Source organism: Colletotrichum higginsianum, chromosome 2, assembly GCF_001672515.1.
Source record: "Colletotrichum higginsianum IMI 349063 chromosome 2, whole genome shotgun sequence".
Classification (NCBI taxonomy): Eukaryota; Fungi; Ascomycota; class Sordariomycetes; order Glomerellales; family Glomerellaceae; genus Colletotrichum; species Colletotrichum higginsianum.
In genome coordinates, this window is record NC_030955.1 from 553468 (window position 1) to 576928 (window position 23461).

At 57.4% G+C, this 23461-nt stretch overlaps 5 protein-coding genes across 5 annotated transcripts; 2 read left to right on the forward strand and 3 right to left on the reverse strand.

Moving 5' to 3' along the window:
• Positions 1 to 2534: 2534 nt before the first annotated feature.
• On the forward strand, positions 2535 to 6786 carry CH63R_01927 (ABC transporter; the record flags this gene model as incomplete). Its single annotated transcript, XM_018296902.1, has 2 exons — positions 2535 to 6689; positions 6760 to 6786. 2 exons carry the CDS (start codon positions 2535 to 2537, stop codon positions 6784 to 6786), a joined length of 4182 nt encoding a protein of 1393 aa, XP_018161718.1.
• A 596-nt stretch (positions 6787 to 7382) lies between these two features.
• On the reverse strand, positions 7383 to 8540 carry CH63R_01928 (ABC transporter; the record flags this gene model as incomplete). The annotated part of the gene is made up of 2 exons (XM_018296903.1): positions 7383 to 7875; positions 7945 to 8540. 2 exons carry the CDS (start codon positions 8538 to 8540, stop codon positions 7383 to 7385), a joined length of 1089 nt encoding a protein of 362 aa, XP_018161719.1.
• Positions 8541 to 9917: 1377 nt separating this feature from the next.
• CH63R_01929 (ACC synthase) lies at positions 9918 to 11210 on the reverse strand (the record flags this gene model as incomplete). The annotated part of the gene is made up of 1 exon (XM_018296904.1): positions 9918 to 11210. One exon carries the CDS (start codon positions 11208 to 11210, stop codon positions 9918 to 9920), a length of 1293 nt encoding a protein of 430 aa, XP_018161720.1.
• A 2063-nt stretch (positions 11211 to 13273) lies between these two features.
• CH63R_01930 (NACHT domain-containing protein) lies at positions 13274 to 16748 on the forward strand (the record flags this gene model as incomplete). The annotated part of the gene is made up of 4 exons (XM_018296905.1): positions 13274 to 13399; positions 13422 to 13836; positions 13895 to 15408; positions 15432 to 16748. The coding sequence occupies 4 exons, from the start codon at positions 13274 to 13276 to the stop codon at positions 16746 to 16748; spliced, it is 3372 nt and encodes a 1123-aa protein (XP_018161721.1).
• A 3465-nt stretch (positions 16749 to 20213) lies between these two features.
• CH63R_01931 (Arrestin domain-containing protein) lies at positions 20214 to 23100 on the reverse strand (the record flags this gene model as incomplete). Its single annotated transcript, XM_018296906.1, has 2 exons — positions 20214 to 21008; positions 21136 to 23100. 2 exons carry the CDS (start codon positions 23098 to 23100, stop codon positions 20214 to 20216), a joined length of 2760 nt encoding a protein of 919 aa, XP_018161722.1.
• Positions 23101 to 23461: the final 361 nt, after the last annotated feature.

Consider the following 23461-nt stretch of genomic DNA (forward strand, 5'->3'; position numbering starts at 1 on the left):
GTACGTATGTACTTTTGGGTGCAGCCGCAGCCGACCGTCACCGGCCACCTGCATTGGGAACGGATAGACTGTTTCTTTACGACTGAGGCCTCAAAGTGCCGTCTTCAATGCGGAGCGCTGAGTAAGACGGGCCGCCAGGCGGTCTCATAAAGGGGCGTAGACGGGTGAGTATTAGTGCAAAAACGCCATCGCCGATCCATTCGAAGACTCTGCCCTCCTCCGTCCTTGACATTCGACGCATACAGAGCCTCGAGTCTGTCGACTTGGTACCGACCTATCCGCCCCGCAGCCATCTACCTACCTAACCCGAGTGACTATTCATCAATCAATAAACATTACGTTAGAGAGCCAAGAACATATGCCATGCATCCATTCGGGTAAAGCGCTACGCCCGTAAGCAGCATGACCCGCCGCCGGGCATGCAGGGAGACCCCTAGGTGACCCATGACCTCGTGGAAGGCCACTGGCAGCAACTCTGTGCCTTTTGTTTTTCGTTGAGTCGGTCTGATTGACATGACCGCGACATGAAAGGTAAATAGACAGACAGGATCCGCCGCGGAGAACTGGAATGGGACAGGAATGTGTCGACACGCCCCCCTACCCCCCCTCATTTCCTGAGTCCTCCACCAATCATGCGGACAATGTGGATGAGGTCTTTGGTGACGGATTATCAATAGCTATAACTCATTGCGTGCTCCCCAAGAACACGTCGGTGGTGACCAGCCGCGGATCTACCTTGAGCCTTATAAGGCAACGGCGTTGTGGTTCATTATTCCGCCCGAAGCCAGCGTGTAGCCTGGATGGATCATTGTGGCTTTCCATCCTCCCCCCCCCTCAGTGACTTATGGCGTAGGCAGGATCACGTTCTGATACGTTTACCTATGAAGGGCGGGAAAAGCTGGACGCACCCCCAATGCGGATGCGAACTGCTGCTTCGTCGTGGCGTGATCGTCCGAGACGGGGCCGAGAGAGGAGAGTGGCGAGAAATCACGGACCGCATTGCCCGCCAACGGGCCGGGGGATCGAGGAGCTTCTTTTTCTTTTTTTTTTTCCCTTGAGCCAAGCTCATGCTACATTACAAGAAAGCACGGCGTTGGGTTTTGGAGAGCGTTGAGTCCCAAGTGGCCGCCGTGGAAACAATTTCACGTGGCGCGGTGGCGGGGGGGGAGGGGATCGAGAACAGAAGAAAGAATGCATGAAATGGGCGGAGCATATGATTTTCCAACAGCAAACAAGGCCCATTATATGTAGTTTGACGACGGCCCCATGGGTTCTTCAACGGAGGATTTTCAATCTAATTGTCGACCTGGCAATGTAAGCCAGAACACACTTGGCGACGACCGGCCAGTTTGCGTATGCCCATTTAGACTCTTTTCAGTCAGTGATTATTAGTCCTGGCCCCCCGCCGGTTGTCGAGTAACATTCTATTCCGAATCATGCAAGATCTCAAGATATCGGAGCACGCAGCTTTCAGTCGGCAAGGGCGCCTTTCTTTTTCTGCGAGTATACGTTACACGTAAAACCATCTTGGCCAGTCTCTGGTGGTGGTGCATCTCGATGTAAGACCTGGCGGGAATAGAGTCAAGGAGAGGTCCGTTGAGTCGCCGAGTGAAAAGCTCGGGTGTTGGTGTCTCAACAGACGGGCTTTTTTACGCAGATGACGGATTATGGTCAAGCCTGATATGATGTACCCCAGCTCCCGCTATCTACTCTTCGGGGATTAAGTTAATGCTTTGGACCAGAAGAACGCAAGTGAAAGGGACCTTTAAGAAGAGGGAAAAGAAGAGAAAAAATGAGGACGACATGCAATCATGACTTCATGACACTCGCATGGTGTTTTGACAAGAAGATGAACTGAACACGTACGCACACACACACACACACACACAGAGAGAGAGAGAGAGAGAGAGATGGGCAGAGAGAGGAAGAGAGATAGAAAGGGAGAGAGAGTACGTCTACAAGGCTTTGGCACTAGGTCGACGATAGGCTTAGTCTCGGAGTATAAATCCTTTCCGTAGCCAAGATTGATCAAGAGCTCCACCAGCCCGTCAGCCAGCAGAACTCATGATTGGCGCTTGGCACATCTGCCAGCCCAGTAGAGCAACGGTAATGCGGTCAGTCCCGGCGCCGAGGGGGCCCGGGTTGCATTCCTCTCTGTCTACGTCTGCGTGATGCCGTCTCACTCGCTTCTCTGAGGAGTTGACTGTCTTTGTTCCCTGAGAAACGCTGCGTATACTTACTACCACCCTTTCGCCCCAGGAAACCTGCCTGGACTTGAAAGGATTCTCCTCATTTGCTTCCCATTTTGTTCCCGCTCACCTTCCACTATACCATTAACACACACACACACATATGGGAGTGTTACGAGTTCATAGTCTTGGTTGAGGTTTCCCCCTCTCCTCATCCCTACTTATCAACGTTGACTGGCGGCCTGATTGCCTCCCTTTTCCCTTTTCAGATTATCACCAATTAGTCTCTGTGCAGCATCATCATCAACATCATCATCACAGAGTGAAATTCAGGTAAGCCATCAAATGGTATCAAATCCATCACCGACCGCCGCAGAGGCGGTCGAAGAAGCACAATCATCATTTCCAGCAACGACGGAGAAGCAATCACAGGGAACGCAAACCAGAGACGGACAAACTCGGGAAAGCCGGTACGATGAGAAGGACCCCCGGAGCAAAGAAAGCCCAGGCGAAAAGGGGCCGCCGGGCAAGGGCAAGGGCGAGGGCGAGGGCAAAGGGTCCGAGGCCGTCCGGAGGCGCCCCGAACGCGAACCGGCCTTCCGGGACTACGTCCGCGTCTTCTCGTACGCGACCAAGTGGGATATCGTCATCTACGTCTTCGCGTCCATCGCGTCCATCGGCGCCGGCACGACGCTGCCGCTGATGAACATCGTCTTCGGCAGCCTCGCCGGGCAGTTCACCGACTACTTCATGGACCCGCCGCGCATGACGCGCCCCGAGTTCGAGGACCTGCTCGACCAGCTGTCGCTCTACGTGCTCGGCCTGTTCCTCGGCCGCTTCCTCCTCAACTGCGTCAACAAGTTCTGCTTCCGCATGATCGGCATCCGCCTCTCCTCCGCCGTCCGCCTGCACTACATCCAGTCCCTCTTCGGCCAGTCCGTCCACGTGCTCGACTCCATGGCCCCCGGCGCCGCCGCCAGCACCATCACCGGCACCGCCAACGTGCTGCAGATCGGCATCTCGGAGAAGCTCGGCACCTTCATGGAGTTCAACGGCACCATCTGGTGCGCCATCGCCGTCGCCTTCGTCTGGAGCTGGCGCCTGACCCTCGTCACCTTCTCCATCGTCATCTTCATCCTCGTCGTCGTCAGCGTCTTCCTGCCCTTCATCGTCCGCCTGCAGGACCAGCAGGCCAAGTCCGAGGCCAGGGCCAACGGCGTCGCCAGCGAGTCCTTCAGCAGCATCCGCATGCTGACCGCCTGCGGCGCCCGGGACAGCATGGTCGCCCGCTACTCCCGCTGGGTCGACGACGCCCGCGCCAAGGGCCAGCGCATGGCGCCCCTCCTCGCCCTGCAGTTCGGCCTCGTCTTCTTCGGCACCTACGCCGTCTTCGGCCTCAGCTTCTGGTTCGGCACCAGGGAGTTCGCCGACGGCAACATGACCAACCCGGGCACCATCATGGTCGTCCTCCTGTCCGTCATGATGATCATCATGTCCGTCGAGCGCATCGCGAACCCGCTCATGGCCGTCTCGCGGGCCATGGTCGCCGCCTGCGAGTTCTTTGCCGTCATCGATGCTCCCCGGCCCGACACTGGCCACCTGAGAGACCCGGACGTGGTCGCGACGGACGACATTGTCTTCAAGGACGTCGTCTTTGCGTACCCGAGCCGGCCACACGTCAAGATCCTCGATGGCCTGAACCTCACCATCGAGGCCGGCAAGAACACGGCCATCGTCGGCCCCTCCGGGTCCGGTAAGAGCACCATCGTCGGTCTCGTCGAGAGGTGGTATGATCTCCGCGAGCATCACGTCATCGAAAAGACGCTCGGCGTGGAGAAGTTGAACGGGACTCAGGAGAAGGAGAAGAAGAAGAAGGAGACCAAGAACAAGAACAAAAGCAAAAGCAACAAGAAAGACAGGTCGAGAAGAAAGACCGAGCAGCAACTGGGCGGCGTCATGGAGCCCGTCGCCGCCGCCGCCGCCACCGAAGAAGAAGGAGAGAGCCAGCCCGTCGTCCCTCTTTCGGGAAGCATCACGACGGGAGGACAAGCCCTGACCGACATCGACCTCAGGTGGTGGCGCTCCCAGATCGGGCTCGTCCAGCAGGAGCCGTTCCTCTTCAACGACACCATCTTCCGCAACGTCGCGTACGGGCTGATCGGCTCGGAATGGGAAGATAGCCCCGAGGAGGAGAAGCGGGAGCTCGTCAAGGAGGCCTGCCACGAGGCCTTCGCCGACGAGTTCATCGACCGCCTCCCGGACGGCTACGACACGGCCGTCGGCGACGGCGGCGCCAAGCTCTCGGGCGGCCAGCGGCAGCGCATCGCCATCGCCCGGAGCATCGTCCGGAAGCCCAAGATCGTCATCCTCGACGAGGCCACCAGCGCCATCGACGTCCGCGGCGAGAAGATCGTCCAGGCCGCCCTCGACCGCGTCGCCAAGAACCGCACCACCATCACCATCGCCCACCGCCTGTCGACCATCCGGAAGGCCGACCGCATCGTCGTCCTGCGCAAGGGGCAGGTTGTCGAGTCCGGCACCCATGAGGCCCTGCTGCAGAACGAGTCCGGCGCGTATCACGGCCTCGTCCTCGCGCAGAAGCTGTCGCTTGGCGAGCCCGCCGACGCCGCCGTGGCCAGCGGCGACGACGCCTCGGATCATGAACTGCTGGTCTTGGAGAAGACAAAGAGCGTCGCCGCCGGCCTGCCGGAGGACGAGGACGACGATGAAGACGACGAGCAGATCCAGCAGGCCGCCCCCAAGGGGCCCAACGTCTTCAGCAGCTTCTTCAAGCTCTTGGCCGAGCAGAAGAACCGCTGGATCTACGTGGCGATCGCCTTCTTCGCCGCCTGCTCCGCCGCCGGCACTCCGCTGATGGCCTGGCTCTTCGCCCAGGTCTTCCAGGTCTTCACCTTTGTCGACATGGACACGATCCGGTCCGAGGGCCAGTTCTGGTCGCTGATGTGGGTTGTCCTCGCCGTCGGCGTCGGCGTCGGCTACTTCTTCCAGGGCGCCATCGCCGTCCACTTGCAGCACAACATCAGCGCCCTCTACAAGAAGGAGTACTTCGAGTCCATCCTCCGTCAGAATACCGTCTTCTTCGACGACGACGCCAACTCGCACGGGACCCTCGTCGCGCGCGTCGCCGGCGATCCGAAGCAGCTCGAGGAGCTCCTGGGGCTGAACATGGCCTTCCTCGTCATGTCCGTGTTCAACGTTGCGGGAGCCCTCGCCATTGCCTACGTCTTTGGCTGGAAACTGGCTCTGGTTGCCACCTTCGTCACGATGCCTGTCGGCTTGTTTGCCGGGTACTGGAGGTTCAAGTATGAGCTCGAGTTCGAGAAGATGAACGCCGCCGTCTTCGCCGAGAGCTCCCAGTTCGCCGCCGAGGCCATCGGCGCGTTCCGCACCGTCTCGTCCCTCACGATGGAGAGCGTCGTCCACACGCGTTATGACAAGCTGTTGCGGAACCACGTGGTCGAGGCTTACAAGAAAGCACGCTGGACGAGCGTCCTCTTTGGCTTCGCCGACAGCGTCAACATTGGCTGCCAGGGCCTCATCTTCTGGTATGGCGGCCGTCTCCTCGCCAGCCGCGAGTATGGCCTCATCGACTTCTTCGTCTGCTTCATGGCCGTCATGCAGGGCGCCGAGGCGGCAGGACAGGGCCTCAGCTACGGCCCCAATGCCGCGCAGGCCTCGGCCGCCGCGAATCGCATCATGAGTCTGCGCAGCCCAAACAGACAACAGAGCGAGGCCGCGACGGAGCAGATCCCTGACACGGACGGCGGCGTCAAGATCGAGCTGAAGAACGCCCACTTCCGCTACCCCACGCGCGACACGCCCGTCTTCACTGGCATCGACTTGACCATCCACAAGGGACAGTTCGCCGCCCTCGTCGGTCCCTCGGGGTGCGGAAAAACATCCATCATCTCGCTCCTGGAACGCTTCTATAGCCTGGACAAAGGCGACATTCTCTGCAACGGCAAGAGCATCTACAGCCTCGACGCCGACCAGTATCGCAAGAACCTGTCCCTGGTTGCTCAGGAGCCTTGCATGTTCCAGGGAACGATCCGTGAGAACATCTGCCTCGGCGTCGATGCAGATGCCATCTCGGACGAGCGCATCCACCAGGTCTGCCGCGACGCCTCCATCCACGACTTCATTGTGTCCCTGCCGGAGGGGTACAACACGGATATCGGGTCAAAAGGCTTTTCACTTTCCGGCGGCCAGAAGCAGCGCATCTCCATCGCGCGCGCTCTGATCCGCGACCCCAAGATCCTCCTGCTCGACGAGGCGACGTCGTCGCTCGACTCGGAATCAGAAAAGCTGGTGCAGGCGGCCTTTGAGCGCGCCAGCAAGGGCCGGACCATGATCTGCGTCGCCCATCGGCTGGCAACGGTCCAAAACGCCGACGTCATCTTCGTCTTCGGCGAGGGCAAGGTGTTGGAGAAGGGCACCCATAATGAGTTATTAAAGATGCAAGGCGTGTACTGGCAAATGGTAAGTCGAATACACACGCTGCGGACCATGTTCGTACACAATGCTGACCTGTGTAAAAAAAAACCAACAGTGTGAGAGTCAGGCCCTCGACAAGTAGAGAGGCGGTGTTGGTTTGTTGTCCGATCGTGGTCGTGCGCCTTGATGAGGAATCGGACGAGGACCCGGACGCGGCCCCGGTGCGGCCGGGTTATGGTTGTAAGCGCACGGCCCGTAGCGGGGCCGGATCTCCGTGGGCCCGCGGCCCGGGGGGACGGATGAACCCTGAGGCCCGGCAGCTTTGGTTCGTGTCCTGTCACCGCGTCCCCTGTTCAACAGGGGGGAACACAGTGGAGATGGGAGAAAGGGATTTTACTCCATAGCTGAACCGACGTAATGACGCAGGCTATTGTACATAAATCAAACCTGGGCCTGTTTCCGCTCTGTTCTGTTTCGTCCTCATAGGCTGTCCATCCAGCTCGCTATGGACCCGCTTGTAACAAATAAAAGACTTCTCTCAGGACTGGCGAAGAAAGTAGGTGGTTCATTGTCAGACAATAACAGTACGGCGGAGCGCTGCTGATTTCCAAAAAATGAGGCAAAGCCTGAGAACTTCAAGCTCATGATTTCAACAAATGTTATGAGCAGCAAAGCCCAGGCGCGACGTGGTTGTACTTTACAGAAAATCTCAATCTCTGCCCCTATCTTACATGAGGGTTACAAATCGTCGATCAAGGGGCTCAGTCCCTGGGCGGTGCCGATTTTGCTCTCGAAAAACAGCTTCAGCCTCTCCACCCGCTCGCGGTCCCCCATGAAGCGCTCAAAGTCGACCGGGTTCGTCGAGTTGAGGTCCATCAGCTCGGGGAAGCCCGCGGGGGGCGGGATGTCCCTGCGGACGCTCCACATGCCCGTGTTGTCGGGGCTCTGGTACTCGTCGCCGAGCAAGAAGTTGTGGAGGAGCTTCGCGCCCTCCTTGTGCGGCGCGTCCTTGAGGATCGCGGCGCGCTGGCCCCATGTGACGAAGAAGCCGTCCCTGGGGATGGAGATGTTGAAAGGGGCGGCGGGCGCCAGACCCAGGGAGCCGGTGAAGGTGACGGCGTACGAGTTGTTGGCCTGGCCCATGACGGTGGTCGGGGTCGCGGTGCCGCGGACCCAGCGGGGGTTCTGGGCGAGCAGGTTCTCGAACCAGCTGTATCCGTTCTGCTGCATACTGGGACGCGGTCAGTTTTTTGGGTTCTTCACGTTGAGATTGCAAGACGTGGCCGGCTCTCTAACTCACGCCAGGTCGAATGCATAGAGCACGGCGTCGTCGTCGTTGGGGTACGTGAAGACCAACTTGTCCTTGTACTCGGGCTTCAGGAAGTCCGAGTACTCGACGGGGCCCTGATCCACCTTTTCGGCGTTCCAGATGTTGGTCCAGCCGAAGACGACCACGGCGTACCACGACGCCCAGACATCGCGGAACCCGGGGTGGATCTTGTCAAAGTTCAATGGCTTGTACCGCAGCAGGGCGCCCTCCCGATCCCATCGCGGGTAGTCCTGCAACGTCTGCAGTATCACGCTATCGACGTAGACGTTGCCCGTCGACAGCTGGCGGTCGATGTCGCCGTCGATGTACTTTGATATGTCCACGGTGAGGTTCAGCGTCATGCCGGGGAACCGCTCCTCGAACGCCTGCTTCAGGAGGTCTTGTTGATTCTTCTCGTCGCCACCGTGCCACAGCGTGACGACGCCGCCCTCAGCGACGGCAGCCTTGTGGATCTCGTTGATGGTGCGAGTTTCGACCTGGGGGGCTTCGTGGAACTTGAGAAGCGTGTCGTAAGCATTCACCGGTGTGGCTAGCAGAGCCGAGACAACGAGCGTGAGCAAGATCATGTTGAACTGGAGGTTCGCTTGGTGCCTGATTCTATAAAGAGCGTGTTTGGGTGCGGGATGGACAGATCCCGGGAGCAATTGGAGAATCGGGCAGGCCGCAGGTCTCAGCTATTTATACCCAGCACAACCCAGGATGGTCTTCACGCCGCGGAAGACGTGCTCTGATGCATCATCGGACACCCCTTGGATGCTCCACTTCCTGTGAGCATGTCAGGTGAAGGAGTGAGCCAGTATTGTCCTGGTCCTGGCACGATCACTTACACCGCACATAAGAGTCACGAGTTGTCCAATTTACTGGGGCCCCATCTAGACCAGGTTCTGATGAACGACGTGCTTCTTTTAATGTGGATCTGGTTTGCCTCCTAAGAAAATGGGTCATCCTGGTGTGCGTACAGTAGGGGCCCGTTGGTTTGCGATCATGTATGCCTGTATTTTAGATGGGGATGATCTCAGACTTTTGGGCTGGGACTGTAATAGTTGGCATACGTGTCATGCCCTTCACTGAATGACACCCACCCTTGACGCCAAAGCCCTCGCTACGAACGACCAGTTCTCCGAAGACTACGACCTGTTTCCACACATCCTACTCTCTCAACTTCTGGTTCTGCCGTACGTCCATGCCGGCCACGGGAGAGCGTGGTTGCAAAGATGCTGTCCATCATCGATCAAAGCCTTGGATCATGACTGGAAATCCGGGGCAGATCCCGGAGAACCAATTACGTGACCAACCAGAACATGGTTCATGGATGGCAAATGCGTTTTTATCCGTTTCAGCACTTTAACCCTCTGGGGAACACAGTACAGATCAACACGATGTGTGTGTGTAAGGCCGGTAGGCGCGCGGTTAGACAGGGATCCAGCCACAACATCTCTAGAAGCAGTTAAGAGTATCGACCATCCTCGCGTCGTCGAGTGGAGGCCCCAAAGGGCGCCTTACCGTAACGGGAAAAATTATCCAGATTATCTCGGCCTTGGGTGCCGTGTGGGTGGTTTAAGCGGCTCATGCTCCAATTCGACATGTTTGTTTTCAGTACGTCTCCGGAACATAAAAACCGGTGTGCCATACTGATGGCCTTTTAACGTTACGCATTGAGAATGTCACAAAAACCTCCCTCGGGCTACGGTTCATGCCCGAGTCGATGGGCGGCACTTGGCCCATATAACGGGGAGACAAAACTGGCTTCACTTTATCAGGGGCCAAGACCACATGAAGTGGTAGCAAAGGATGGGTTGAGCTTACTGTCCAAAGAAGACCACAGGATCTTTAAAACCTCGACTAGAGTTAATGAGTATCGTAAAACCAGCTCCGACGTTCGCTGTGCTGTGTCGTACTGTCAACCAACAATCTTTTTGGCTAGTCTTCGCGCCACGAACTCATCACGACTCGTTCAACACAGCAGCGATCCGACGGAGACCTTCCGACACCACCTCCTTCTCGTTCGAGAAGACGATCCGGAACCAGCCCGGCTGTTCGGAGCCAAACAGCTTCCCCGACGCCAGGAACACCTTCTTCTCGAGCAGCGCGCCCATCACCTCCGCGGTGACGTCCCCAACCTCTCTCTCCGGCCGACGCGCGCGGTACGCCTCGCCCAAGTTGACCCACAGGAAGAACGCGGCGTTGGCGCCTTGTGCGTACTCGATGCCTCTGTCTCGGGCCCAGCCGGCGACCAGCTCGAAGTTCTCCTGGAGCTTGCGCCGGTTCTCCTCGATGTACCCGTCGACCCACTCCCGGTCGTCGAGGATGTTGGCGGTCGCGTGGTCAGTGATGGAAGAGGGCGAGCTGTAGATGCCGACGGGGGTCAGAGAATCGTGCAAGGCCGGGTTGTGCTGGGACACGATGGCGCCCAGCCTGATCCCGTTCGCGCCAAAGTCTTTGGACATGCCCCAGAGGACGTGAAGCCGGTGGGGGTCCATGACGCCCGCCGTGTCGATGGAGAGGCACGACTCGAAGGGGACGGGCGCCGGGTCGGTGTCGAGAGTGTTGTCCCAGACCGATAGGGCGTAGATCTCGTCGCTGATGAGGTGCATGTCGTGTTCCTGGCAGAGTCGCATCAGCCCAACGATGGTCTCACGCGGGTAGCATCTGCCGAGGGGGTTGTGAGGGTGGCACAGAATGAGGGCGGCGATCCTGGTGCCCCTGGCCTGGGCAGCCAACAACGCATCCTCGTATTTCCGCACGGCGCCCAGACCGAAGGGGTCGACCTCGTGGAAAGGCACCTGCACAAGCTTGCACCCTGTCCGATACTCGACGTCCGGGAAGAAAGCGCCGTAGTGAGGCTGTCCGAGGAGGAAACCCTCGCCCGGGTTCCCAAGCGCCCAGGCCAGATGCTCGATCGCCGAGCTGCATCCGTTGGTGACGGAGATATGCCGCGGCTCAAGACCTGTTGTCGGCTTCAGCCGCTCTGTTAGAAACCGCGCGAGTGACGCTTTGAGACGCTTGGATCCGGTCATGCCATCGCCGTACGTGAAAGAGTGGTTGGGCACGGCGAGGTTAGCGTGGATGTGTGCGGACAGTTTGTCGTGCATGAGTGTGTTTTCCGCGATTCCCAAGCTGACGTAGCCTCTTGGGTTGTCTTTGGGGTCCCAGAGGTCCTTGACGATGGTCCAGAGAAGCATGCCATCATCCGGCTTGGCTGCCACGTTGCCGCGGTTTGAAAGTCCGTACGTCATGGCTCGATGAGTGTGCTGATGGTGAGGAGGAGGTGTCATGTACACTGAACAGAACAGTTTGGGAAAGGGAAGTAAGTGGTCTACAGAGTATATGTGCAGTCATTCATTCAACCGAACCCCAATGACTCAGTCTCAGTCGTCGGTTGATATTTGTTCCCCTCCTTTCGATCCCTTTTGATCTACAGAACGTTATCTCTATCTGCGGGGTGCCGTATGTGGATCGTTCATTTCGGACTGACATCCCAAGTTTCTCATCTTCAGCACCGAGTCAAGCCATACAGTCCAAGGCCACAGTTGTTGTGACTGAATCCATCTCAAAGTCCGGCCACCGAAGGGGACAGTTGCCAGTGAATCCCTATTGGGAAGACAAAAAGGTCGGACCATTGGATTGTGACGAGTTTGAAGTCGGGCTGGTATCCGAGGCTTGGGCGGCCAATATGATAAAGACGGGAGCGATCCACACACAATCACGGCGCGTGTAACACAAAACATGTCAGAAGAAGGGCGCTGGTCTAACTGCTCCGGACTAGTTTACACGCTGAAATGTCGACACATAATCGTCGAGGGCCTGGTGGAATGGCTGGGGAAATCCACCTGAGTTTGCGATATAGTTGTTTGGGGAGATGCTCAGTGATCATCACATTGATCTGAAAGGCGCGTTCTTATCAATCGCCTCTTGTCCTAACGACTTGAACTATGTCAACGCCATGACTACAGAGACCACGTGTCGATCAAAATCCGGCCAGCTGGCCGACGAAGGCTGGGATCCTCTTCAAATCAAGAACCGAGAAATCTTCTTTCGGTCAAGGGCGACAGGCTGGCAAGGTTATTTTTTGAGGATGAACGGTTGGCTTTAAACCTTGTTACCTTTATAGTTTTGAGTATAGCAAGATAGAAAGCATTGAAACACGACGGATATTTGTTTCCAAAATAGACCGATCATCAAAACTGCGTTTCAGCTGGCTTTCACTGCAGTTTTCCCAGTACGTCGTGATATGGGATTGTCAGGTCGGCTGTATCTCGCTCAGACTGCTGGGTAACTATAACGATTTATGACGACTTGCTAATGTAATGTAGTGTGGCAATGTTCATTCATTCAAGTTTGTGGACACCGTTCGAGTCTGCTCCCCTTTTCTTTCTTGGTTTCCACCCCCCAGGAACTCTAGACTTCTGCAGGTGTAAAAGCTGACCGGCTTGAAGCAGGGCCATCCGGGTTTCAGGTTTCAGATACTCTTATAGGTAGCTTTGTGCAGTGTAGTTGAAGAAAGGAGAAGCAAAAGCAAGATTATCACTTGAGGCAGCAAGCTGCTGATCTCACCGGTCACAAACACTTTTAGAAAACCAGGTGTCGAGCCAGACAGCTTAGCAGTATTTCAAAGCGCCTCTCGGGCTTGTAAGTGAAGTAGAAGGATGGACCACTTTTCTTTCTCCTTCACTTGACAGACGGATGATACCACGACGCTCTATAGTATTTTGGAACATTTATAAACATAACCCTCCCAGCACCGTTACAGTCCAGCAGACGAGATAGAGAGACGTACACGTCACAAACATACGTGCAAGTCAGTTAATAGCACCGTTCTTGTTCAAACCTAGAGCCTGGAGCCATACTAATAAACCCTGCCAAGTCTGCTGACAACTCGCATCTCTGCTGTGCCATCCCGTCTATTCAACAAATGCAGCTAGACACTTTCTTCCTACCAGCCAGTTGCTGCAGTCAGCCAGACCATCCGCCCGCCCTCTCTCTCTCTCTCCAGGCCACATGTTGGGCCTATCGCTCTCTGTAGCACGACCCTGCAATCCGACAGGGTCGGTCGAGCAAGCAGATGCGGCGCACAGCTGCAGCCTTGCTGGCGCAGTATGTCCTCGTCCGCCTACCTCAACCCCTGCACAGCCAGCCCATGTGTTCCAGAAGAACGCCTTGCGAGGGGTTGATTTTATCAAGTCGCCGAGTCCCGCACCGGGAGCGGCCGTTGAGTTCTCGCCGTCCCAAGTCTCTCCGCCGTCAACAACGCCGCGAGCACAAACTGATACTCCATCTGACACGGCAGTGAACAGTCGGCATGCCTTCGAGCTCATCGGCACTTGTCGCCGCCGCCGCCGGGAAGCTCAAGGTCGAAGTGCGGCTCGCCCAGGCCATCTCCGAGTTCAGCGTTCTCCTCAAGGACGACGAGGACGCTCCTCTTCACGTCCTTTGACGCCACGTTCAAGCCGCTCGAGGACACCCTGCGGGATCTGGGCCGGTGGATGGAGAAGCGGTGTTTCATCCTCGCTGCAAGGTCCAGCATCCGGGCGCAGTCGTCTAGCCTTGAGCGGCTCAGCCGTCTGCAAGCCGACTTCTCCAAAGACGCCGCCAGGCGGCTGGAGGCGTCGCGCAGGAACCGGCTGTTCCAGGCCATGTGTCCCAACCAGAGAGAGTATGACTACACGTGGCGTCGTGAGCGCAAGAAAGGGACGTCCGACTGGATCCTCGGGCACGAAAGCTACCAGAAGTGGCGGGCGTCTAAAGCATCGACGACGATCTGGCTTCAAGGCAGTCTAGGTCATGGGAAAACCGTGACCATGGCCTCCATTGTGGCCGATCTCGTGTTGAATGCAAATAAAGAAACAAACAGCCCATCTGGTGGTAATAACAACCTCTACTCTCAACCCGTTGGAGTCTGGTAGCTGACTTCAGTATCCAGATGAGTCTGCGGCGAGCACACTGAGGACGGTCTCCCATTACTTCTGCAAAGCAGGCGACCGGACTACTCTACAAGCCGACAGCATCATCGGCAGTCTCTCCCTGCAGACCCTAGCCAGCCCGGCCCTCGCCCCGTTGCTTTCGCGATTCCTCAGCACCTCCAAAGCGACCATCGGTCTGATGCTGGGTGCCGAGAGCTGCATCGATCTTCTTGTACAAATCACACCACCCGAGTGGCTCGGCGTCTTCGTCCTGGACGGCCTCGACGAAACACAGCCCAAGGACGTGGGAGAAGTCATGAGCCACCTCGGGCGTCTGTCGGCAGCGAGGCGCGTGCTCTTGTGCTGCTCGTCCCGGCCGACGTCCGCCATCCAGAGCATGGCGATGAAGGCGATCGGGATCGACTCCATCATCTCCATGGACCAGGCAGACAGGTCCGGCGACATCCGCAAGTACATATCCGCCGGGATCGAGCGCTGGAAGACCATCAGACCATTCCCGCCCGAGCTGGAGGCTCTGGTCATGGACCAGCTCTTTCACCGCTCGCAAGGCATGTTCCTCTGGCTCTCGCTGCAGATGGAGGCCATATGCTCCAGCTTCACGGACGACCTCCGGTCCGAGGCCGAGATCATCGACATGATGAGGGACCTGCCGAAAGATCTCCCAGAAGCCTTCGACCGGGCTCTGCTGAGAGTCGCCGCGGAGAAGAACCACTCCAAGATATTCCAGCTGGTGGCGGCGGCAAGCCCGCCCTTGAGGCCTGAAGAGCTGTGCATGGCCTTCAACATCGAGCCCGGCAACCTAGCATGGAACCCGTCGACTCTGCGGGCCGCCACCGGCCAGCAGCTGATTTCTCAGGTCGGCGGCAGCCTCCTGAGCATCGACGAAGAAGACTCGTATGCCCGCTTCATCCACCACAGCGCGCTGTCGCACCTTGTCGGAGCCCCGGCCATGCCGGCGGCGGCGCCGTTTCACTTTGATATAGCCGTTGCCGAGCTCACCCTCAGCGCGATATGCATCACGTACCTCAACTATCCCATCTTCGAGACCCGGGTCTCTATCGCCCGAAAGGCCTCTTTTCAAAGGGTCCCCGGAGCGGTGGCAAAGTCCGTTACCCAGTGGGCCGGGATCCCCCGCGGCTTGCTGAGTCCCTTGATCAAAGACAGACACACCCGGATATGCAAGGTGGACCTCGAGCGGTTGAACCTCGAGCTGCAGGCGTACCAGCCAAGTTTGCAAAACGAAAGCGACATCTTCATGCCATACGCTAGGGGAAACTGGCTGCCTCTCATCAGTCGTCTCTCGGAGCCCTGGGAGCCTCTCATGGCGCGCCTCTCTGGACGAGACTCTGCAGCGGCTCCGGGCCTTCGATCATGGATCCTCTCCCGTGGTCTGCGGGCTCGTGCCGTTCCGCCACGAAATGGGCCATCGCTAACAATCACAGCTTTCTATTCAGAAGTCTCCTCGACAATGCCAGAGTTTCAGGCTTTAGAGAAGTACTCGACACAACATATCGTATGGCCAGGGAACCTTGGGAGTTGACCAGATCGGGGGAAAAGAGGCGTCTTCGGTTTGGTCTCTGCGGCGCTGACCTCGGCATCCTTGTGCCTCTTTACATTCTTCGCTACAAAACTAACGTCAATGTTACCGTTTTCATGCTTCTGACCAGTCTTGCAAGCCTCCGTTCCGACGCCGCCGCCGCCGCCATCGATTACAATTGGTTCTTAGATCCGGGGTCGGCCAGAGAGCTGCTGGAAACTGCCGCACCTTTTGTCATTCCCAAGGTTTTCGAACACTTTGGAAACCATCAACTGGGGCAACGTGGACAGCGCGATTGTCACTCTGTCGTCACCTTTCTGGTCGACTACCTCCCTGGCATCGACGCTCTCCTGAACAACGGCAAGACAACGTTGCAGACGGCGGTCGGGTTCAAAAACACCAATCTAGCGCTGGTTCTGGCCAGAGATCACGGCGCAAACCCCCAGCTTTGCATCCCGGCGGGGGAGGGTAGTAATAATTGGCGGCTGACCCTACAGCCTCACGTTGGCCCATTGACGATGTGTCTAATCGAGTCCGACATCAACTTCGCCAACAGCCAAGACGAGACCGCCCTACTGATTGCTGTGAGAGAAGACCTCAGGGAGCCCGTGGAAGAGCTCCTCATGAGGGGAGCAGACACCAACGTCGCGGATCATGACGGAGTCGCTCCGCTTCACCACGCTTGCGGCGACATTGTCAAACTCCTCCTAGCCGCCGGCGCGAATGCGGATACCCTGGGCCCTAACGGACTCACGCCGTTGATGATTGCATCCTTCTTCGGGCAGGCGGAAGCAGTCAAGACGCTGCTCGGAGCGGGGGCCAGTCCCGGACGGCGGATACAGGGGCTCGACTCGAGTGGTTCACTGTCACAAGACGCGCTCAACCTGCTGTGGACTGCGAGAACTCACTCTGCGCATGCAGTGGAGACGGCGGAGCTTCCAGACCGAGTTCGGGCGTCGAAAGAGATCAAGAAAAACTGCAACGCGGTTTCCTTGGCTGTTCTGCGTCTTGAGATTTTGAGCGCCACCCATCCAGAGTTCAATCCGTCGTTGCTATTACCTTTCATGGGTCATCGAGAGAACTATCCGAAGGTTTCTTTGCCAGTTTCCCCGAAAGACTCGCTGGAACTCTATCGCAAAAAAGGTCAAGAGTTCTATCCGAGGGACTCTTTGGAACTCTACCGGTCGGACAACCAATTCCATGAGAGGGGTTCTCTGGAACTTCGCAGTAGCGCGCCCTCCAATAGTACCTCAAACGAAGCAACCCGTGCTGTCAGAACGAGCCAGATTTCAGCCAGGGCTATGGGAAGAATTTGAGACGATCGCCATGAGCTTGCTTGGGCTCAATGACAACTTTAAGCGGGGGAATACCGCGGTAAAGCGGCTGAGAGCGTATCGATACCACTCTTTGAATCTAGGGTCGGAATAAGTGTTGACTGTTGAGTCTTCGTGCATGATGGACAATGATAGGAGAGAAAGGGAGTCACCGGTGGCAGATAAGGTTAGTAACTAGCTGGACTTGGAGGAATGTAATCTGTAACTATACGCCCAAGGCTGTGAAGGTGCCAAGTGGTGGATCTGGGCGTTCTGTACTAAACTTGAAGCAACTTGAATCAAGACATGTGCTTTATTATTGAGCATTATGGGCATACAAGGCGGGTATACTGTATTCTAGTGCAGATCAAGGCAGTAAGGGCTTGAACAGATGGCCCGGATCGATCTCTCCGCCGTACGGGCGTCTTTGAACCTTGGCATGGCGAAGCCGCTCTTCAACCGCCGCCGGCAAACCTCAAAACCACGAATCCATGTCAAGGACCGCCGAACCGCCCAGCCTCTTCAAACACACCCAACTTTCCATCCACGTGCGCGGCCATGACTGTGTACAGGTACAGGTATCTGTTATTGTACTTGTGGTCTCTGAGTAAGCAGCCCAACCCCCCCCCTCTCCGTGCGGCTCGTCGAACAACTCACATCGCCCAACTCAACCTACTGGCTCGAGACATCAGACGAAGAGTCTCTCCAAAAAAACTCAAACTCCACCAAGCTCCGTGGATCTGGAGTCTTCCAAAAACCACACAGTACCCGTAGGTTCCAACGTGTTCTAAGACACATACGATGTAAACTTGCAGACACCATCCGTGGTGTGTATTCTTCTGTACAGGGAGTCTGTAGAATCTCTTCGACACCACCACACCGCCATCACGATCGTCGCCATCGCGATCCCGCCATGTCTGTGCAGGTCGTCTGGCCCTTTCTTGCCACGCCAACCAACCCTTTCCCCATCTTCAGCTGCCGAGCAAGCTTCTTCGTTCCCTCCAGGGGAAAGAAAAGAAACTCTGACACGACCACAACCAGGAAAAGCCGAGGGGAAGGGGGGGCCTCGTTCGGCGGCTCCAAAATGGGTTAACGATCGAAAAAGGGGCCCCGGGGATCGAGTTCCGAATCCCGCCTGTTCGCTCGTGCCGTCAATGCCATTAACGAATCTACCATAACGTCTCCTCCAACCCCCTCTCCCCCTTCCGAGAGCCGAGTCACGGGCAGAACAGAAGCCTGCGGATTCCCCTTCTATAGACTTTCAACTCCAGCCAGTTGTTGGCCTCGTCCGCATACACACACACACACACACACACACCTTCAAAACACACAGACACAGACAGAAAAGAGATGCAAGCAGGTGACAAACCCGCACGTGTCGAACAATAAAGAAAAAGAAGAGGAAGAAGAAGAAGAAGTAAAAAAAAGGCTCAAACTTTCAACAGACATCAGCTTCACCGTCCAATCCTCGCCCGTCCATCCAAACGACACACGCCCACGAGGCACGAAAGACGAAACAACCGCCACCCAACATCGGCCGAAAACGCCCCCCTCCCCCCTCCCTCCCAAGTCTTTGCGTTCAGAGCAATTTGTGTGTGTGTGTGTGTGTGTGTGTACTTGGAGTACATCTACCTGTAGTAAGCCCAACGTTGAAGCACGGTTGAAGCCTTCGTCTCACTTCCGCCTCTCGCCAATCTGTTCCTCTCTCCCCTCCCCCTTACCCTCCCTCTTACCCTCCCCGTCCGGATCTGTTTTACTATCCCGGGGTTCCCGGCGGGTAGTGATTCCCACCCCCCCTTTCTCCCCCTTTTCTTTGAACAAAGTGTCGGCGATGACGAAATCTCACTCATGCCCTTTTGCCCCCCCCCCCCCCCCCCCGTTTCTCTCCAAATAGGCCTCTTGTACATCGTATGAGATCCGGAACCTCTCCCGGCGGCTGGGAAGGGCCACCACGTCTCTCTCCCTTCACCTCGAGCACACGACAGCCAGAACTGACGCTGACTCCAGGTATTTCCATAATCGTACATTCATGCCCCCAAACACCACCATCCAACCAGCTTCCAGCCTCTCTCTCTCTCTCTCTCTCCACTCCTATCTCAGTCTCAGCGCCAACCGTGGAGGACCACACACACATGCACACACACACACACCCCTGTTCCTCGCAACTCTGAAGGACCTACCCGCAAGGAAAGTCGTGGTGGCGCAGGCGTCGCAAAAGAAGAAAAGAAAAGGAGGATTTCTCCGATACCTGCTACCTGCTAGGCAGGCAATCATACCCATCCCTCACCAAGCATCCTCCTCGCTCGCCAACCCAAAGCAAGAGGAGACCCCCCCCCCCTTTCTTCCATGAACCGCCCATCCCCACGTGTCGTCGTAGTCATAACCGCCCGTGAAGGGGGATCGTCCACCGTCCCGTTCGCGGCTCCTCCCTCCATCTTCCCTCCATCGGGCCACGCAGTCGAGCGTCTCCCCCTACACATGCTACTACAGAGTCTCCCCCCCTGAGAACTCAAAACACCACACTCCTCGCTGTCAAACCCCCCCCCCCCCCTCCTGTCCTCCTTTCGCCTCCATCATCTCCAAGGCACCCCTGTCTCGAAAAGTTCAATAGCCGTGCTGAATGCTTACACTACTGGCACAAGCCGTCTCGGGGAGGGGGGTAAAGACACTTGGCGGCTCGGTTCGGGATAAACGTCCGCCCCCGTCTCCATCCGCACTGCATTCCCCTCCTCTTAAGAAGACCTTTGGCGTGTACACGAGAGAGTCAGGCGAACAGGCGGCTTGCTTGGGTGTGATGCCGCGGTGATGCCATGTAGGAGAAACATTAGACGAGAAAGGGGGTATCAAGCCAGGGTACAATCCCCCAGAGCACTTTACAGCACATCAGTCTAATCATGCATGGTCAAGTTCACATCAAAGTCGGAACCAGTTTCTCCGAGCATCAAAGTCTTCCATCTTTCTTCTTCAAGGTCCCAAAATATAAAAAAAGTTACACATTTCAGGGAATCAATATTCACACACGGCGGTAGACGTAGTTGTCCAGGTATATCCGAAGAAGAAAAAGAGAGAAAAAAAACACCCGGCACAGAAAAGACAACGCCAAAATACGTGCTATCCCTCCCCCCCCCCTCCCTTCCCATCCCACAAGACTTGTGTCGTGTGTTCTAAAATGCGGGCGAAAGCGAGCGTGGAAACAGCCTAGCTGCAAAATGAATGCGCCGACCGGTTTCCCTAACCCCCCAAAGATATTGGATATTTTGATGATCCCCTTCGAATGATCCGTAGTCATAATGCGTGACCCCGTAAGCAAGCCCCCTCTTCCCATCTTGATTCCATTCCTTCATCCCACTTCCAAATCACATGGATGTTCCATCGTTCGTCTTTCTTTCTCTCTCTCGCTCTCTCGCTCCCTCTCTCTCTTCCTCTTCCTCCCCTCCACATCTGTATTATTACAGCAGAGTATTATATTCAGTTGATCTGTGATGGCACATCGTTCCTCCTGAGCGCTGGCAACGACTCCAGCCGCAGCTCCAGAGGTGGCCGGCGGATGTCCAGGCTCCGGCTGGGCGCGCGTCTACCACCCGGAGTGCGGGGATGCGCAACGTTGACGCGGCCACCACGCTCCGAGATACGCGCCGGACCCTCGTCCGAATCCGAGTCCTCCTCGGCCTCGTCATAGCCATAGTCGGCGAGCCGCGCAAAGTAGTCGGCCATGCCGTCCACGCTGGGGGTGCCCACGATTACGTCGTACTGCGGCGGCGGCGTCTGCAAGGGGAGCTCGTGCCCGGCGTGCGGCGGCGGCGGCGTCTCGGCATCGAAGGCCGGAGGGTTGTATGACGGCACGCGTAGGAGATGGATCGGGCGCGGGTGAGTGTCGGCGTGCGGGTCCATGGAGGTTTGGGAATTCGGCGGCGAGGCACGGCCGGGGCCGCTCGTGGTCGGCTGCGGAGACGGGAGATGTGCCGCTTGAGGCGGAGCGGGAAGGTTGTCGGATCCGTCCAGGACTGTGAGGGCGCCGGTCGACAAGTTGTTTGGCGACCCTTCGGCGGGCCCAGAGATGGTCACCGCATCCGGGCATCCGCACGACGTCTGGCGGCTCTGGTTTAAGCCCACGTCGGGACCCGAGTACTCGGGCAACGACGTGTTGGCTTGCGTGGCGCGGCAGTTGAGGACCGTAAACGGCGAGTCGATGCTGATCTCGAAGTGACGGCGCTTGGTACCGGTAGGATCCTCAGGATCAAGACGGGAGATTCTCATGACAATCTATCGAGGTTGGTTGTGTTAGTTGGGGTGTGCTCTCTCCATGGTGTTATATATAGCCATGTTGGCACGCCAACATTTCATTCAAACACCGTGAATTAAGAAGAGACAGCAAGCATGTTTTACATACCTTGATCCAGTGGTACACGTTGACGTTCTTCCAACTGCAATCGGGATGCAAGCGCAACTCCTTGCTCTTGGCCATGGTCTCGCAAGTGGGCAGCTGGACGTTCATCTCGATCTCGGTCGAGCCCCAGTAGCTCTCCAGACCGAGGTCCAAGTCGCCCAGAATATTGTCGACCGGTTCGGGAAGAGGCTGCGGCATCACGCCATGGCGGGAGGCGTCGGCGGCGCGGCGCATGGCCGCGGACTCGCGGGCTTCCCGGCGCTGACGCGGCGTCAGCTCGCCACCGTTGAGCACGCGGACGTCCGATGAGGCGTAGGCTGCGTCCAAGGGCTTCCCGGCCGTCTTCTCGAGAAGGAGTATCTTCCGGCCCGGGTCCTTGCGCGTCACTCTGCGGTCGTTGGTCCAGTATTCGACCGACTCCGTGACGAAGACCTTGAGCTTGTGGACCTGGACCTTGGCAAGCGGCGTCAGCTTGAAGGCGATGGGGATTTTGGTGCCGATGGGGAACGATTTCCCCGAGATGATGATGTCGTAGTGTAGCTGGTCCTCCCACTGTCGGCTGATGGAGATGGGCTCCGTCATCTCCAGCGAAAGCTGGTCCGGGACGCGCACGATGGCCACCTCCTTGGACCCATGCAGGTTGGGCTTGAAAGCGCCGGCGCGCTCGACCGTCGCCTGCAGCTCCCACTTGACGGATCCATACTGCAGCTTGGTCGTCTCCAGCTGGTGGTGGTCGATGGGCAGCTCAAAGGTGTACTCGTACACGCCAGGGTAAAACACCTTGTAGCCCTTGGCCTGGTTGCCGCTGGGGTTGTCGCCCTTGCCGAAGCTACGCGATTGGTTCGACTGCAGAGACAGACGCTTCAGCTCCTTGGCCGTGAGGCCGCCCTGTTGTTGCCTGTTGTGCGGTACCGACAGCATCGACGGCGACATGGAGTTGCGGGGCGAGCTGGACACGGGCAGGTTCGTCGATGACGAGTTGGAGGAGCTGTTCTTCAGCATGTAGACGCACTGGTTGCCGTACTCGGATTCCCATCCGTCGTTGACGGCGTTGAAGAAGGTCAGGACCTGCGTCCGCAACGATTCCTCCTCGTACAGGTCGACCTTGAGCGGGGGGATCCCCTCGGGCCATTCCGTGCGCGCCTTGCCGACCAGCTTCAGGCTGACGCCCTTGATCTTGACGTTCTTGGTGACCTTCAACTGCAGCTTGCCGCGCAGCAGCGCCGTGCCGCCTTGCGAGTGCTGTCGGTGCCCGTCGTGGTCGAAGCCCGTCAGGAAGATGTTGGGCTCGGCCATGAGGATCGAGCAGCTGACGCCGCTGCCGTGCGCCACGGGCTTGGGGATCTCGGTGACCATGGACGTCACGTTGCTCTTGGCGCTCCGTACCGACATCAAGCTGCTACGCTGGCCGGGTGTGTTGTATGTAGAGCTCATCAGGGGCGGGCGCAGGGCCTCGGCCATGGCGGCCGATCGCAGGGCCATGGTGTCTTCCTCGGGTACCACCAAGTCCACCTCGCGGTAGGTGGAGAGTCTGTTGAGGAGGCTCGTGGCTCTGCTGGGTGGTCTCGAGAGGGTCGGTCTCGAAAGGGTGGACGAGCACGACGCGGATCTGCTGGGAACCTGCTTCTGAGAGAGGGAGAAGAACTGCTTGATGCTGAACTTCAGCGACGACTTCCCCAGCGATGTCGTTGTCGGCGAGACGGCCTTGGACGGTTTCCTCCTCTTGGCGGGGCGTTCGGGCTGCGGCCTGAGTTCGTGGGGTACGAAGCCCGATGGCCACGAGGTGATGTGTATTGATCGTGGTCTGACCTGGCGGGCGCGGATGGGCGGCGTCGGTAGGCGGTTTTGTTGTGGTGTGGGAGGGTCGAGGAGATATCTGGGGCAGTAGTAGACGCCGCCTCGGGTGGATGTAGGAATCCAATTTTCCGTACGCCGAGATCGCTCCGAGTCTGTCATGGTGGTCGGCATTGTTAGACACGGTTGGCTGGCAGAGACGGCATGAAGGACGTGGCCGAGTGACAAAAGAGTCCGCAATCACTCAGCCGTGGGGGGGGAAAGTCGGGGAGGAAGAGAAGGTGATGGCAAGTGAGTGCGGGTATGCCGAGTATAAAAAGTAGCGTGCAACAGAATACGACGGCAGCAACGAGACAGGGAGGTCAAGATAGAGTGAGTGGGTGTTTTAGTAGGCAGGTATTGGTGATCAGGGACAATGGAATAATAGTAGGTAGGACTCGGGAAAGGCTAGTCCGGGGGGGGGAGTGTTGAGCAGATGAAGTGCATGAGACGGTTCTATGCGCTGGCAAAAAGCAAGTGAGGGTATCCATAGGAA